General features: G+C 32.3%; 1 protein-coding gene across 1 annotated transcript in view; it reads left to right on the top strand.

The window, feature by feature from the left end:
- LOC125071000 (synaptogenesis protein syg-2-like) overlaps positions 1–19,105 on the top strand; it is a 98,083-nt gene that overhangs the window by 46,348 nt on the left and 32,630 nt on the right. Inside the window, exons 5-7 of the mRNA XM_047681044.1 lie at positions 6,345–6,551; positions 7,682–7,827; positions 9,006–9,156. Coding sequence (XP_047537000.1) covers positions 6,345–6,551; positions 7,682–7,827; positions 9,006–9,156 — 504 coding nt within the window. The remainder of the gene's footprint in view (positions 1–6,344; positions 6,552–7,681; positions 7,828–9,005; positions 9,157–19,105) is intronic.

The following is a 19,105-nucleotide window of genomic DNA, read 5'->3' as shown; positions in this document are numbered from 1 at the left end:
GCGTGGGAATTTATTTTAGAACACACACATAGGTACTTTCCAATGATACAGTTGCATTATGCAGTGTATCGTACGCATCCCCGGAGACAATTAGTTGCTTGTTTTAGGTGCAACGAATAAATTAAATTTTCATTGCGCGTTCATAACGTAGGATTTATTAAAATACATTTAATTACGAGTAATGTATTAGCTATAAGGTTGTCACTCGCAAACTCAATTATAAATTATTTGTTAGCATAGGGTGCGGTCAGAGTGCATTAAGATGCTTAATATACATTATGATTTTTATTGTTTCAACCGCATTTGTCTAACTAAATAATTAATATTTTATGGATATTTTAAGGTTGGTAGGTATACCAAATTAGGGCGTAAAGAACATAAATTTTATAAATAAAAATAGGTAATTATTAATCAAATAATTTTTTTAACTAACAAAAAACTAAAGACAAAATACTTTTTCTTCGTTAAACAAGTCTTTATTAAAAAAAAGTATTTTTATGAAATAATTCAATTAAAATTATTTTATATTACACAAATATCCGTTGACGGTATCTGGTTATGAAAGGTACTAACTAAGTTTAGCATCAATACACAATGGAATGTATATCAACCGTTTTTTCTTAGCACTATGTACTATTTTAATAAAGCATTTAAATAATTAGAAATTAACCAGACGAACTAAACGACATGAGTAATGGTATGAGTTGGCGTTTGTTTTAAATTTCGAATTTAGAGAAAAAAATAAGCAGGATAGTGCAAACATTACTTAACATTCAGGTATATTCAGGTATTCACTATGTTCATCCTTACAATTTTGTACTTTTAATTCGACGTTAGGGGAAAGTGGTTACCCTTCGTACACATTTTAGATTAGATTTTCTTACTATGTGATTAATTGTCGTATTTACCTAGTTTATGCACTTAAGTGTCACAAATATATTATAGTTTGTTACAAAAAAGTCCAAAACTATTATAAAAAGTAAAAATTAACAATTATAGCGAAATTATAAGACTCTGCTCGAAATAAAAACTGACGTGCTCTCTCCTTGGGCTCTGGGGAGGGACTGAAAATTTATTGACAGAAATGTCGAAAAATAAGTCAAAACCGTCAAATTATTTTCTCCATACTAAAAAGTATGGACGACGAATGTCAAAAAGTAAGCAACATTTAAATAAAAATTGCTATAATATTGTGTGATATGATAGAAATTGAACATAGTGAACTTATTATTTACACTTTTATGTCCCCATTTAACCAAAAATACATCTATAAACTAGCCGCTAAATAGCTTAAAAAATTGTAATAGAAAAGGTCGATTTCAGTATTTGGAGTGATGTTGACGATGAATTTACTGAGTTATTGATATATATTTTATAAATATGATCCGGTGAAACATGAGATAAATCTATTCAGATACTGAATGTATTTTTTTATCCATAATCAATGCTCCAGTTTTAAGATATTTTGAAAATAGTAAGCGCTATTTTAGCGTTCCCCAAGGACTGTCCTTTTAAGGACTATGTCCTTTCAGTTGCTTAACATTTATTTTGTTTATAATTTAGTAACATAACATTTTTATTTATAATTAGCCATGCCCTCGACTTCGTGCGCGCTTGAATTTAATAAAAATGTTATTGTTTAGTTCGCAGTTTAGTATTTTACTATAACTTATTAATTCTATATTAGGCAGCTTTTGAGATATTAAGTCTTTGGTGGGAGGCACCCGACGTGACGGCGGAGTGTGCGCGCGGAATTGGACAGTATTTGAACATTGCAGCGTGACTTTAACATTATTTTATTTATAATTCTAAAATAAAAGTAGCATAAGTTACTCCTTATTACATCAGCTATCTGCTAATGAAAGTCCCGAATTGTTCTAGCCGTTTCAGAGATTAAACGGAACAAACAGAAAGACAAAAATTGAAAAAATGTTATTTTGGTATATGTACCGTGTATACTTACATATGCATTTAGTAAAAAACGGGTATTTTAATATTACAAACAGACACTCCAATTTTATTCTTTGTATATAGATAAATTATAATTTGTAAATTTAAATATTAGATTTACATAAGTCAAGTCACTAAATTGCGACATAAGCGAACAAACATACACACGTTTAATCTTAAGTGTAATAATAAACAATACGTTAAAAAACAACAATACGTAAAAGAAAACCAAGAACTACAAAAGTTATTAAAGATTTCCGCAAAAGTTTGAAGCTTTAATAGCCCGCTTTGCTTCTGTAATACTTAGTTTGCTCGCGAAATTCAAACTCAAACCGCAGTTGTTTTTTTTTTTTGTTTGAACATTGCTTTGTATTACTCAGCATTGAATTGTGTTATTTATTTAATTTTTTCATATATGTGGTAAGTGGTCACCACTATATTTACTACAGTTATATTAATCATTCGTAATTTCACCAATGCGCAACCAACTTTTAAAATTCATATGTTACGACCCTTGTGCCTTTAATTACACTGGCTCACTCACCCTTTAAACTGAACTGGTGGTACCTACGACAGTGGTACCTTACCTAGACGACCTTGCTCAACCACCAAGTTTTTAAATTGATACGTATGGTGGAAACTGTTGTAATGTTACCTCGTTGATGGCTGTCCCGTTATCTAGTGGCGAGCTTATAAGGCTGTAAATCTCGAGGTCCGGGGTTCAAACTAAGGACATCAATCTCAGTAGCAGATCATCATAGATCATCAATACCAGATATATGCCTGCCTATCATATTATGAGAGAAAATAAAGAGAACACTTACGTTTGCAAACACGCCTTACTTGTACCTGAGATGTAGTCAGGAAGCCATCATGGATATCAACTAAGTTCACATCATCCAGCTAATAAATAATCGTACTATTTGTATTACAATGACTTAAAGAAATATAATTAAATAAACAAGTAAGTAAAAATTAAATATTATTCCTCCAGCATTCAATTACCATACCTTTCTCTAGGACAGAAGGTAATACTTCCTTCTAACTAAGCCTTTGTCAATTTCCGGGTCGTAAATAATGTCTATCCTGAAAATCACGTGGATCGAATAATACTATTTCAAAGGAAAGCAAATGAACAAATGTAAAGATTATCCCGTAAAAAAGGCCATAAAAAACGGAGACACTCCGCCTTTTGGGGAAATAACAAACCCTTTGAGGGGAGGGTTGCTCTTAATTCGATCTTCTTCAGCGTAATCATCGTGCATGCGGAATCAATTAGGTTATTAATAAATTGTACCTTCGTTACGTAACTATGTTTAAAAATGATAATACAAATATAAAAACAAGAAAGAATCAATATACACTAGAATATTATAAATAAATGGTAATAGGGTTTTACATCACAAGGGGCATAATAGTTTCCAGGATTATAATATATTGGACATTTAAGCCATTTATAATAATTCTTACAGTGTTGATATCTATGGACAGAGGTGAACACGTACCATCAAGCGGCCCCATTGACTTTTATACAAACACTTTATTTAAAATTTAGAATATTAGTAAAAATTATGATGGTCATGATGTCGTCCTGATTACCCAATCTTTAGGAAGCCTATTAACTACACAGGATATTATAGTGCACGGATATGTGCATAACCACAGATGCACTCACTCTCATAATCCGTTGAGGTGGCAAATCCGACACGACCAGAAAGTTTAAGTGATTAATGCACTTTCCAAAACACGGATGTTACACACTTCTAAATCAAAGATAAATTCAACAGAAAAACCTTAATACTTCCAATCGGTCCGACCTGCAATTTGAATTCAGGACCTCGAGATCTGCACCTTAAATCTAGCCACTAGACCAAGGAGTCAATGTATTAAAAAATATATATTTTACGACAAATATGATCTTAGAAAAACAGTTATTTAACATTACAATATAAGAAATAATAAAACAAAACTGTGCGTAAAACTTATCCCATTTTATCTTATTTGTGGCGAAGAACATAATATGGTTGAGTTGACTATTGTTTAGACGTCCACATGGCTTTCATTATCTACCTAGAGTTGGCCTATAGCCAAACACTTGGCTAAATCCAGTCTACTCCGAAGGATATTATTAGCAAATCTTGCCAAATGATGGGACTAGAAAACACATTGAGGCCTAATAAAAGGGGAAGTGGACTTATATAAACAAAATTCTTGTTTAATTTTCCATTTACTAAAATTCTCGAGTACAAGATTTGTATTTAGTTTAAAAACGTTGTCAATTTACTTCCATATATATAACTATACTTATAGTATACAGGGGAAATATTTGTCTGCTTATCATCGCCTAGTTTTTGGTCATGGCTTCGCCCAAAAAAGCCCATGTCTTTCCTTGGGGTCCAAGTTTGCTTCATACAAAATTTCATAAAGTTGGGTTACCATAGCCGTGAAAGCGTAACTGACATACAGAGTTACTTTCGCATTTTTAATATTAATATTAGTAATAGATCAACTCAGAAACTATCGAACTGTTTTATAAGCTCTTACCACTATAGAGCTATTTTATACAGAAGTAACATAGGCATATATTTTCGTAACAGTAAGATGAATTGAACAACTGACTGCCACGAAATTGAATCTGTGTGTTCAACTCGAGCATAGTAAAATTCTAAAACTAAAATGTTTTATAATATTAACTGTAGTTCCTTTACTATAATTTTTTATCTTTATGAACTTTAACTGTGAACGACGACAAATCTATTGCGTAAAACACTTTTGATTCTGACACGCAGGAACAACCTAAATTTAACGTAACATTTTAAATGAAAAAATTAGAGTGAAAAATTGTTAAATATCTTCAATCAGTATGGGAGAATAGATCAGATAACGAACTCATTTGTTAATAAATTAAGAAAAAAATAATCTAAAAAACTTTTTTTTCTATACCAAATGCTATTGGTAGTTGAGGAGTTTCTCGATCAGAAGCCAATCCTGGGTTGAAAAATCTCATTGAAACTGAACAACTGAACTGGACACTTAAAAAATAACCTCATAAGATAAGAGGCTGTGGCATTTTGAATTTAAGGGACTAACAAACAACGCAATTGAAATAAATAATATCTGTTAATATAACACGGACTAGAGCTTATGACACTTAGATGCGTTCCCCGCGCCCAATATTGGCAATATAAAGCAAGGCAATTGCCCGAGTTTCACTTAATTCCGCCAATAAGCATTCACTAACGCAATTAAATGTTATTTACGATTATATGCTTATCTTCTTCTAACAGTATGACATAATTATATTTCTTTCCTTTTCTTTACGCACTGTATCATTGTAAAAAAAAGTTTATTAAGACTAAATTAATAAATAAATCTTATTATTCATTAAAAGAATACTTTTTAGAAAAAAAAAACGCCTCGATCGGCTCGGGTTCCATCACAGGACACTAATTATTGTAAAAAAAAAACACAGCATGTAAGTCTGTTTATTTGAAAAGAGCAACTATGCGAGTTTCTTGCCGTTTCTTCTCGCTGGAGGCTGCTTTCCAAAACGGTGGTAGTATTTAAATATCGATGATTCAAAAAGGCTTCATTGTGAAGTTTACTTGAATCAAAATTGAATTGATTCCTCATTTTACCTATATAAAGTCGGGATAGGTAGGTTAGTTAAGTAATGAGTTATTATTATTATAAAATATAACTATATAGGTATTTTTCGAATCCATTTTGCTATCGGATGCTTTATAAACGGACGGGTATATTTGAATATGTCAATTAATTCAAATATTGAACTAGTAATGTATTTCATTTTATTGGCAATCAGTTATGATGATGCATTAATTTTAATCATTTGCTTTCAATCTACAAGAAAGCCGGGTTAAGTAAATACTATAAAATGCGTGTGTAGCTCAAGGTTTTTATTTAAAAAAAAAATTAATTTAATTAATTATTTTAACAACTATACATTTCTCATCAATACTAGTTCTTGGTATTTAAATAAACAATCTAAGACTATTATGTTCCATGCGCGCCATCTACAATTTGTTTTCAAAAGGCATATAGAGCGCGGTGAACATTATAGTGAAGCAACTCAAGCGAATAGAAAAAGACGCGTCGTTTGGCACTACCGGGAATTTACATTCGTTTTTGATATTGTATTCGGATTAGTTGCTTCACTTTAATGTTCCATACGCTACATCCAGCCTTATTAATAGAAAAAAAATATATGTATATCTAACAAAAATGTATGCGTTAGGTTAGGTTACATCTAATTTATTAAAAATATATTGATTGAATTTTATCCCTTGGCAACGGGTATTAAATAAAACCGACCGTCAAAAAGTCTTGATAAAGTTCAAAGAACCAATTAGTGTAATCAAATATTTGATCCACAGGACGTCCAGCGCCAACAGTAATATGGCTAATTGATGGCACGCCTGCGCCCCAATACATAGGAGAGAAAACTGACACCCACGTAGTCGTAAATAAACTGGAGCTACCCCACGTCAAGAGAAGTCATTTAAATACAACATTCAAGTGCCGAGCATCGAACACCAACCTCGTCAGCCCACAAGAGAAGACCGTCAGATTGGAAATGAATCGTCAGTATTATAATATATATTTAATCATTACTGTCAAATTGTGTACTCAATGTTACGTCCCATTGGAATCGTTATTTAGTAACTCACCAAAGTGGATTTACCTATTCGATATCTTTGGTGAAATGTATAGAGCTTCTTAACCAAAAATCTTGACTGCGCGCTTAAGGAACACACATAAATAAATAGACGCCATATTTTATCGCTAGGCTTTAATAAATACACTCAACAAAAACGAAAGAACTTAAAGGAGACAAAGAGAGAAAGAGAGAAAAGTCTGATATTATTATGTTTCAACGCGTAAGGTTATTCTGTGTAAAACAAACTTATTAATTACATATGGTATGTCCAATTGTCCATCCAGCTATTGTACAATTTATTCTATTTTCAAAATATGTTTAACATTTAAATAATGTTTAAATCATTCGACTAAGTCACGTTCTATGAATTTTCGCCCAACTTCTTTGTATGAATTATATGTAATTGATTAATTCAAAATTACACGCGAATTGTTTTATAAAAAATAAGTACCGAATCCTCTCAGGTAGGACGTACTTTACGGAATTGGATATATTATTCAATTACCAATTATTTTTATTCAAAAAGACTCTTTCAAGTGCTTCTAAATCCAACAGCTTAGTTTTAAAGTGTCGATTCTTGAGGGAATCTCGATCGAAAGCTCAGCTTTTATTCTTTGTATATAAGTACCGGACATTTTTATCAGCTGAAGGATTTAATTTGGGTGTATGTGTTTGTGTGAAAGAGTGTGTGATGTGATAAATATATACGAATTTGATGACTTATTGATAAAACATAAATGTAAAAATCACTTTTTATATCCCATTGCTTGGGCAGGCCCTTGCCTCCTCTTCGGAATTATATGCCAACATACAAGCCATCTCGTCTCAATTTTCAAATATCTAATGAAATCATGACCTAGAAATACAATATGCATTTATAAAGTAGTATATTGGAGTTCTTAATTATTTATTTTAATAGTTACTTTTGCAAGTGTATAAGATTGATACTTTAACGCTCTTGCTAATTATCTCTACATAACTCCTCTTGTGTATTATATTATTTGCTGAAATGGTTGTAAAATACAAAACAAAATCAAAACACATTTGTTACAGTGAAACCGACGTTAGTCCAGATACAGAACAAGCCCGTGACGTTATCTTCTGAGCGGTACGTCAGCTTATCGTGTGTGTCAGAGGGGAGCCGCCCCCCGGCTCAGCTGACCTGGTTCAAGGACAATAGGAAATTTAAAAGGGGAAAAGTGAGTTTATTCCCATTAATGTTATTTATGTTGTTTATTTTATGTAAACGACTTCTAATGTACTTCTTTTGTATTTGATATTATTAAAGTATCCTATTTATTATCCTACTCAAATATAATATTTTAATTTGTATGGTAAAATTACAATAATTTACTTGGTGGTAGAGTATTTCGCAAACCAGTTTGAGTATTTACCACACCTATCCTATCGCCAAACATCAATTTTTAGTTCCCTAGATTGGTAGCGAATTATTTATGTCAGGAATATTTCTTACAGCGCCACTAGTGGTGACCACTTACCATCGGGTGGATTTTTAGTGTATTTTATATATTTCAATTGAAAGTAATGATCTATCGTTTGTTCATTAACATACAACTATAAAAACATTACATAACAATTGCAATTATTTTATTTTATTGCTTTAATCGTTCTTTTTACTATTATTATTTTTTTCAAAGACATTATTTATTAATATTAATATAGTAGATTTATATCATACAAAATGAATTTCGTAAAGTACCTTAACAGTAAATACTATGTATGTATTTTATTGTGGTAATGTTTTTATAAATTATTTAGCTAGCTAAAATAAAGTAGTAAAGGAAAAACATGTTAAAAAATATGTACCAACTTAACAAAAAGAAAAACATCAAGCTACTAAAAATATATTTAAGAAAATAAATGATATGTTTGTTTGCTTTAAATCAACAAAAAACGTATAACGACTAGTTAAACTAGTTTTATACTTCTCCTTATTTTTCCTTTATCTTTACCAAACAAAAAAAATTTAAACTTATAAGTCTAACAAAGTATGTAAGAATTGGAATGTGACCCTAGGATAAGGGGTTTCCTAGATAACGGGCCTTTATGATATTTGTAACTTATTGTAAACCAACAAAAACATTATTATTATTATAGGCGCTTTAAGCCAAAATAAAATCCAATAGTTTTTTATCCTTATCCTAAATACAATTTCAAAAACACACACACGAATAAAATACATACACACATGGAAATACAAATACTAATATTCTATCGTCTATTTCTCACGCCGATATAATGTAATACATACAACGATAAACACAAGAAACTAATATAATGGATAGTTGATAAGATTTGATTAACACGAGTTTCGTGTCTTTGGACGAAGTATATAACGAAGTTCTATAATTTTTAGATAACAGACGCAATGAACGACACGTGGGTGAGCAGTTCCCTGCAATTCATGCCTCTGCCCGACGACGACGGCGTGCAAATTAAATGCCAAGCGGACAACAACGCTATGCCCGGACATAGCATTGAAGATTCCTTCAAGCTGGATGTTGTCTGTGAGTATTCATATTACAATTTGATTAAAGGAATTCTGGAACCCCGGCTCGTATTGCTTGTCTTTAATAGAATACGTTTGTAAATTTGTGTTAGTTTTAGAGGATATGAATTCGTTATTGCATTTCATTGCGAATGTATGACTAATTATTTTTGTCAGTAGCGCTCTATGACTCAGCACGCTTGATAGAATCAAATTAATTTAAAATATAAATATAGATTTATAATAGTTATACAAATAAGGATCAAAATATATGCATAGAAAACTAAATAGGGTTTAGGATTTTCAGATAAAAAACAAAAGATTCTAGGGCCGAGATAGTCCAGGGGTTTTAACATCTCGATCACAACCAAATTTTGAGGATTTTAACTCGGCAAGCATCTTTAAATACTTATTTATGTTCAATGTTCATCTAGTGCACGGCCATAAATAAAAACGCCATGAGAAAACCTGCATGTGTCCGACGCTGCCTGGTGGAATAAGCTCTAAACAATGGCATACATTCCCCTCACATTTAGGAAGCCCGTGTAGTCATCATTAATAGAAGCACCTCCACGGACTACATAATAAATCGGATCAATAATTTCTCACAAATTCCAATAAGTATAAAAGTATGTCCCTTCAACGGAATAAAATGTTTGGCATAAGAAAATCAACTGACATTCACGTAAATACATCACTAACATCATTTCCAGTAATATATTTTTTTCCCACACCAAATATGAAATGTCATAAACATTTTCGAACAAAAAACGTAATACGAGACTCGACCCAATTTGTTCGGCCCACCTGTTTGCCGAGACAAACGGCTACGACGCAGTTTTCTCCACTTCTTAATATCATGAGACATTCCCTAAATGGATATTGCTACAAAATAAGCAATAACGAAGTTAAACTCAACCAGTTTTCACATCTCTAACATCGTTAAGTTTAATTATCATAGCTACTTAACACCCTGCATTTATACAAGATATACAAACGCGATACTTATAAGCCAACTTCGAGCCATACTTAGTGTAAGGCCGTTAAGGAGCTATGTACAACTTCTTAGATTTTGTTAATTAAATTAAACGATAAAATTTGTATGGCTTTAAAACGTTCATGTTTCACTCACATTAATGTCATGTTTATTATTATCTTCACACTAACAAAAATAAACTAGTTTTTGTATATATATATGTCACCGTAAAATTTAAATAGCGTTAGATTATAATCCATCTCGCGAGAATGTAAACTGCATACTGCATATATTGCATGGTGCTTTTATTTAACGCTATTATCGTTGGATAATCTGTAGGTGTGAATTTCAGTTAAATTATGTAATTTAAATTAACCCAAAGATTATAAGTTGTTCAAAAAAGTTTTATTGTAAGTTGAATCACTGTTCATAATCTTTTGATAGTTTACAATCTCGCGAGATAAATTATAATTAAACTTTACGGAGATATAATAATATATATTTATGAATAATTGTATTGTACAATTATATGTACTATAAATTATTAAAATAACTCATGAGTATTCTTAAGAATAGGTAAACTTCTGTGCTCCTCAAATTAAACCCAAACGAGTTCATTTTTTATCTAACCAAATGCAACCAATAAAATATGATCTCCCATTTCAAGAATATATATTTTAACATGATCGTTTCGGAAAATATCACCAATATCATGACGCAAAAAAAACTATAAAGGACAAATATAAATAAAAAAATAAACGTTAAAAAAACTAAATATTAAACCGTTTTATTTAATGTGATATATTATGCAATATTACTCTTTAGAGAAATCTAATTTCATATGATTTTTTTCCCAAACATATCATAAAAATGAGAATTTTGATGTCCTCACATTTAAGATAAAATAGACACTATACACAGAATTGCCGATAAGGAAAAAAGATAATTTTCCCTTAAGGAAGTTGTTAAGAAAAGATATTTAATATCAGTGATGAATTAAATATTGGTTTTCGAAACACATTTGTGATCTACTTTTAATTTTAACAACAACAATAAATACTTATTTGAGGAGATGAATTCTATTTAAATGAATATTTGATTAAAAAATGTTTATTGTAAGATATTATTATGAACCTAGAGTGGGAGGCTAATTGATTCTTAATTACCAAAATCTATGATATCCGTCCCATACATGGGTATCGGCTGACTAACATTCCCGCTCTGCCATCTTCTTACAGAATATAACATCGTCTTTGCATGTATAGTAGACCAAGTCCCTCCCTCGAATACGGACTACACCATAGAGTCACTCTCACAGTCAATTCTGCTAATCATATTAGAACCAGGAGGGACACATATGGTACCTTCGTGTTAGTAATTTGCACTGGCTGGTACGCATTTCAAATAGTACCCCATGATAGTATATCTAATAATGTTTTATTTTTCATATTTAAGTGATTTGTACTCAAAAATATAACAGTTATGTAGGCTCTTCAAAACGCTCTGCTGAAATGAGATTTCAGATTTTTAACCATTTATTTATAAATTAAAATCAAAATTAATTTATAATTGACGATTACATCGTAATTTTTCATTTTATTCTATTCTTATGGTTGAATTTTAAATACTCGCTCACTCAAACTAATAAAAGAACACCTTATAATTAGTTTAGAATCGCCGAAGATATCTAGAGACAATCATAGAAAAGGTTCAACTTTCAAAATTAAAATATACTGCGGGTATAATATATTGATAATAATAAAAGATTCATCGTAATCAGATAACAATGGAAGACATTTAGGAAAATACAACAAGCAAAATATTTCATCACTATCCTACTCTTATTTCACACTTGGGTTGCTTTTTATCGAATTAAAATTCACCAATTACTTTTGGGTACAAACCCCAAAAGTAATTGAATTTTAATTCTTTATACTTTATAGTATCAATTAAAAAATTACAATCAGCAATTCTATCAAGGTACAATGAATGCTTTGCCTTTCTTTTCGAATCTGTAAGCCTTTTGCAGACCTACGATTGAATAAGGCATTCATTTATTTTCATTCTTAAGACTCAGTCAGAGTAAAACGATTAATTTCTTAAAGCGCCTCTCATTATCTTGATTAAAAATGTTTATATTGAAATATTATACATTATGGCAACATAAACCTATCGTGTAATAACAAATGGAGATACCCCAAAAGAGACTTGGTTTTATACAATTTTAAAGATAATAATAATTAGCGCTGGAGTTACTGCATAGTACAAAGTCGCCTCCACCAGTGATAATTCTCGTTCCTTTTCAGGGGCATTGTTAGAAAATGTACATATCAAGATTCTTGGGACTTGTTAAACACAAAGTAAATGCGTACAATTATGGTCGTAACAATAAACTGAAACATTCTGTATCTACCTTAATTAAATTTGTCTTCCATACGACTTCTCTTCATTTTATACTATTTGCTTTAATTTGTATGATGAAATTATTTACGCTCTAGTGATTTTAACATCAAAGCTAAAAATCACCGTTTATAGATACGTATTATATAAATATACTAGTAAAATATATTATCAATATTGAGGCCGTGACTTTGTTCGTTATTTACGCGTTAAGCTTATTGAAGATTGATTATTATTTGGAATACATTTTATTTTATTTATAAGTAACTCACTTACTTAGTCTCTTCTTTTAGTAAGAACTCGTGGTACATATTGATGATATTATACCAATCTTTATGTGCTTATAAGATAAACATTGTGACAATTCAAAGAATACGTAAAAAACTGTTTTACATTTCTGCCCATTCGACACCTCCATCGCATGACAAAATTTGTGATTTTACAGGTGTGACGACCTCCGTGGTCGAGTAGTGTGTACACCGGTTTTCATGGGTACGCCACTCTGAGGTCCCGGGTTCGATTCCCGGCCGAGTCGATGTAGAAAAAAGTTCATTAGTTTTCTATGTTGTCTTGGGTCTGGGTGTCTCTGGTACCGTCGTTACTTCTGATTTCCATAACACAAGTGCTTTAGCTGCTTACATTGGGATCAGAGTAATGTATGTGATGTTGTCTAAAAAAAAAAAAAACAGGTGAGCGATTTTTGACTTTCGTCTTTGCATTGCTCGACCATCAAATACAGGTTGTGATTAATTTTGGAACACTGCAATGATTGTTAGATTAGAGAGTAATATAACTTTTGATTGCATTAAAAATATATATATTTTAGTAAAAAATAAAAACTTACGACTTTATTCATGTTGACACAAGGTCTTTACTTTAATATGAAACGACGCATATAATCATAAGTTATACTTATAACGTATAATCCACGAACATCGAGCACCCATAGAGTAGCATCTTCCGTGTGCGTTTTATACGCATGTGTAATTTTTTTTAAAAAACATCATTACATAGTATAAAATAAAGTCGCTTACAGCTGTGTCTCCCTGTGTATGCTTTGATATTTAAAAATACACAACGGATTTTGATGCGGTTGATTTTAATATTTAGATTGATTCAAGAGGAGTTTATATGTATATTACATGCACAATATAGTAGAGGAACACTGTCTATTTTAGAGGTTTCTAAAGTGATGTCGTAAATAAACACATTTTTGCGCTTACATTGCAAACGCTAGCTGAACCCTACGAGATGGATCAAAATAATACTGTAGTGTATTGTACACCTTAAAAAGGTCGTCAAAAAAGTCCGCAATGGTCCGCAGTTTCTTTTATTGTTAGATTTTTAAATATCTTAGTAATATTTTGTTTGTACATTGTACAACGTCGGTTCTAAGCCATGGTTTACTTGTGTGTGCTCTAAGAGATCAACGCAAACCGTCGCAACTGAGGACACGACTATATGCGCGGGAGTTTAAATATGATAATACTAATAGCGAGTTAAAACCTCGGTTTATAGAGAAAATATGAAAAGATAGTTTTCACAGATGTGTCGTATTTATAGTATTACCAATGTCTCATTTTGCCCAAAAACCCTGTCACGACTTTTTGCGTGGAGGGTGTCGTATTATGAGAAAGGAAATCAAATCATCATAAAAATCAGAAATGTAAATCTTTTATTATATTAAAAACTAAAATGTTAATGATATTGAGTTACAAACACTAGTAAAGCCAACTGCCGCCTAGTTAACTGTGGCTAACTTATGCGTCTGCAGATCCCCGAATTTCAGGTCAAGTCTCGGATCGGGCCGATAAAAATATTGTAGTTTTTTTTTTGTGAAAATGTTCTCAGTTTCAACCTGGTCGATACAGAGAACGATTTTAATTGACATTAAACAAATGTTCATCTCAAAATATCGCAATTCTATGATATATTGATAATATCAATAACAATCACTCTATTAAAAACAACATCGATTGAAAAATTTAAAGGACAATAAGTTTTTCAATCCAATGCTGATATAACCCAAAGATTGTCGTGTAATTAATAAATAACTATAAGCTTGAACCACAATGCCTCTTTAAATGATAATTAAATTGATCCCTCCGGGTGGTTTCAGCCATATACTGCTTAGTAAATAGATCTATTAAAAAACCAAGGCGAGCTCCACCGCGTTAAATCATCATCGGCGTACCTTACCACGAGGGGGTGGCGTTTGTGTTTAGGTGTCTTAGTATGTAAGATGGTAAAAAGTACAGATAACAATAAATGATTATATTTGTTAACCTTCAAGAAATGAGCCCATACCTTTCTAGAGGCCGGCAATGCACCTGCAAGCCTTGTAGATTGTGTTGCAGAAGAGCGGTAGTTGTCACTGTCATCAGGTGACCCTCGTACTCGTTTGCCACCTGCGCCAAAAAAAATTATTCGTTTAATATAGATCTGCAACTGCGCACGTAGTTCGACGTGCGTGTGTGCGTGCACAGGTACAAATTGCACCTAATGCACTGTTGTCGCTCATTGTCATAATCCAATGGCTCGGGAATCTGACACGACCGAAGAGAGATATTTCCGTAAATAAATACTGCCGTTGCAAACTTTATAGTTTGGATCGGTATTCAGTTCTTTATAATTCAAATATTTTTTAAATGTGTTATAAATGCACTACACTAGAGGATTGATAACTCAGCTATCTATACTTTCGCAATATATTTCTCCTCGACAATCCACATTCAAGAATTCTCGTAACATCTTAACCGAGCATTCTATTGAATACAACACAAAGACCACCAAAGCGATCGCCGCTAATACAATAATTATTTATAACACGTAACGTGGGAATCGTACGAGTTGCAAAATCAAGACCACCTACAAACTGCCAACCATCGTACCGAGTACGAAGGAAACTTCACTTCCGGCTCACGCTTCGAGCAGTTGACACTAGGCTAATTATTTGATAGGATAAATGTAATTTCATTACTTCTTTTTTTTTAATAAATAGTTTAAGTAATTTAATCTTTTATTTGCGCCTCTTGGACTTGCTTATTGTAACTAATGAGGCTTAAAATACGCACAAAAAATATTGAATAAAAAAACCGCGTATCCATTCGTAATTTAATTCAATTTATTTAATAACAGAACAGGATAATTTAAGAACGTATTAAGAATTGAGTGATATACTCATATTAAGTAGAATCTGCAAAAAAAGGAAGAATTTCTAAAAGGGTACATATACAAACTCTATATTTGCTAAAGAAAAACCCAAAACGGAGGGAGGAGTTATAGCGCAATAGGGGTAAATTATGGCCACTCTCTTAGGTCATAAGCTAAAAGGATGATACCGACGCCAAAATTTAGGATTTGGAAAATATATGACGAGCCACGTTATGTAGCGGATATTATAATAAACACTAATATTTGATAGATTTTTCTACTAAACCACTTGATTGCCTCATTGGTTTTTTGGCTAAATATAAGGCCGAAGATCCCAAGGTCCTTGGTTCAAACTTCAGGTTGAACCGATGCTAAAAAAATTCCATGTATCCTGGAGTCTAATAGTTAGAAGTGCGTATAGTCCCATGCCTCGGAAAGCAAGTAAAGCCGTTGGTCCTGCGTCTGAACTATTTCAGATCGTGTCAGATTTGTCGGCAGGTTGGATTATGAAAGTGAAGGAATAGAGTGTCACTGTATCTGAGCACAAACTTTTGCACTGTAAATTATTCTGCGCAATTGTCTGGTTTCCCTTGAGATTGACCACCGTAGCCTAAATCAGAGAGGAAGACAGCATCAACATACTAAAGGTACAATAAAGTAAAGTAATCACTTTGAAGGGTTCAATTACTGGACGTTTTAAAATAATAAATAAATATTGGACAACATCACATACATTACTCTGATCCCAATGTAAGTAACTAAAGCACTTGTGTTATGGAAATCAGATGTAACGACGGTACCACATACACCCAGACCAAAGACAACATAGAAAATTAATGAACTTTTTTTCAACGTCGACTCGGCCGGGATTCGAACCCGGGACCTCGGAGTGGCGTACCCATGAAAACCGGTGTACATAATACTCAACTACGGAGGTCGTTTACATTTTTGAGTAAGTATAATTGGAGCTTATCCCACGATCCTGCTCCAATTATAAATATACCTATGTGCAATATTTTCATCCGACACATGCAAGGTTTTTTAAGATATTTTCCCTCATCAAGCGCGAAATGAGTAATTATTAACACAAATTAAGCACATGGGAATTAAATGGTTCTTTGCCTGATTTCAGGCCGCAATCCTCGGTGTAGAGCCGAGCTGAGAGCCGAGATGGCCCAGTGGTTAGAGCGCGTGAGTGTCTAATTTCAACGAAATTCTGCCACATGTGTATTCCACCAACCCGCATCGGAGCGTGGTGCAATATGCTCCAAGCCTTCTCCTCAAAGGAAGAGGAGGTCTTAGCCCAGCAGTGGGAAATTTACAGGCTGTTAATGTAATGTAATGTAAAATGTACTCTAACCTCAAGACCATTGCGGTTCCCTATTTATTACTTAAAGCCAATTGTATTTTTAAATAACACATCCAATCGGTCTATATATATATACAATATAAACAGGAAATATTGAAAATAATTAATATTATATACCGAACAGCTAAATATCATAATTGTTTATGTAGGCTCGTGTCTATATCTAGGGGTTTTGTTAATTGGCTTCGTCTCTTAGTGATTGATCGTGGTAACATAACGGGGCTAACCAGAGGTATTCAGTGTCGTATCTTCGATAGCTAATATACCGTAAGATAATATATCAATTCAGTGCGTGTTTGTTAATTAATTTCCCCTTGTGTATATTTTTGGAAATGTGTACCATAATTGGAAATGTGTAATGGTGTATCACACCCACACATGCGTAATCAGCCTATACTATGGTGCCTTTAATGGATGATTTATGAATACGTTAATGACATGTCTTTGATGAATGCAGAACCACTCTGTATCGTAGCTTTCATTGGCGGTTTTTCCGAACCGATACAACTTGGTAACCTTCAAGAAAATAGCCTACTCATTTCTTAAAGGCCGGGAATGTACCTGCAAGCCTTCAGTGTTGCAGATGTCCCTGAGTGGTCATTGTCGCTTTCCATCATCAGGTGAGCCTCTTGCTTGTTTGCCATCCGTCCCATAAAAAAGTCTAGACTAGTTCTGTCAAGTGCTTCCAGTATTAAGCTTTCATTTATTTTCTGACCTTTATTTTATACATTTAAGCAGTGGTCTGCTCTCTTAATGAAAACGCTTGGACCTTCCACTTTTGATAGATAGGCAGAATTTCATCCAACATATACAGGATTGTTCACGATGTTTTAATTCACAACCAAACTTCAGACGTAAAATGTAAACAGAAATTAATTTAATGAAAATTCAGTTGTATTAATAATTAGGTAACATAAGAATAATAATTATCTTCTCCGTCTGTGATATCATTAAATTGAAGGCGAATAATAGTTTATTATAAGATAAAATTATATGATATGCTCTTTGTATGTTAAATCAAAATTTTCTTTATTCAAGTAGGCCCATAAAAGGCTTTGAATCGTCATGTTACAGAGTTGAATAAAACGTAACACTACCGAGAAGAAACGGCAAGTAACTCAGTTATTACTCTTTTCCACCATTTTAATTTCAGAGTAAGTCAGTTATATATCCTGCCTAAAGTCAACAAATGCTAAGTTCACACTATTTTATCTTTAATATAATCTTGTTTTGAGTAATATGCCTTATTTATCAATGTTTTTTTGAGATGAACTTTGAAATGTTTAGTAGTCAGAGTTTAATGTAATATGTCTATATAAATATTTTTTTATATTTAAACATGAGCAACCTATACATAGTTGAATTTAGCTTCTTGGAATACAACGATTTTATAAGGTTTTATTATATATTTGGCTGCAGATGTGAAGTAAATATTATAAAATGAGAAAGAATGAAAGATACAATCTTCATAAAGAGTAAATAATAAGTCTAAGTAGTTACATAATATGTGTCAATTATAACCGATTCTCAAAGAATTATATAAGCAATATTAAATCACGTACATAAGCAGTGTTAAAAATGGGTAGGTAGACTAGCAAGTGATCGCCAACACTCATAAACATTTGCACTGTAAGACATATTAACCATTACTTACATTGCCAACGCACCACCAATCCTGGAAACTGGCTCACTCAAACTTTAGCAGCACCTACTCATACAGAACCCTACCAACAAGGATAAATACTAAACAGATGCAATGTCACCGCGCGCGTACCTCACGTTTTTGGTGGTGTACTAATTGCCATAATAAGCTATAATTATTGAAATTCGATGATTTTGCGTAAAATTGAACCGATGCGGTTGTTGTTTTGATAAAACGTTTTTAAAATCACTTAAAATTCACGTACACAACCTAAAAGCCTACAACTATTCATTTTTAATACCTATATATTCAATTGAATGAATATATGAATAATGAGTTTGAGTAGCACAATACTATTTAGACTAGTGGTCTTTTTTTTTTTGTTAGGCATACGAGCAAATATGTTACCTGATGATAAGGGTCACTAA

The sequence above is a fragment of the Vanessa atalanta genome, chromosome 18 (genome assembly GCF_905147765.1).
Source record: "Vanessa atalanta chromosome 18, ilVanAtal1.2, whole genome shotgun sequence".
Classification (NCBI taxonomy): domain Eukaryota; kingdom Metazoa; phylum Arthropoda; class Insecta; order Lepidoptera; family Nymphalidae; genus Vanessa; species Vanessa atalanta.
This window is presented reverse-complemented; position numbering and strand designations above follow the sequence as displayed.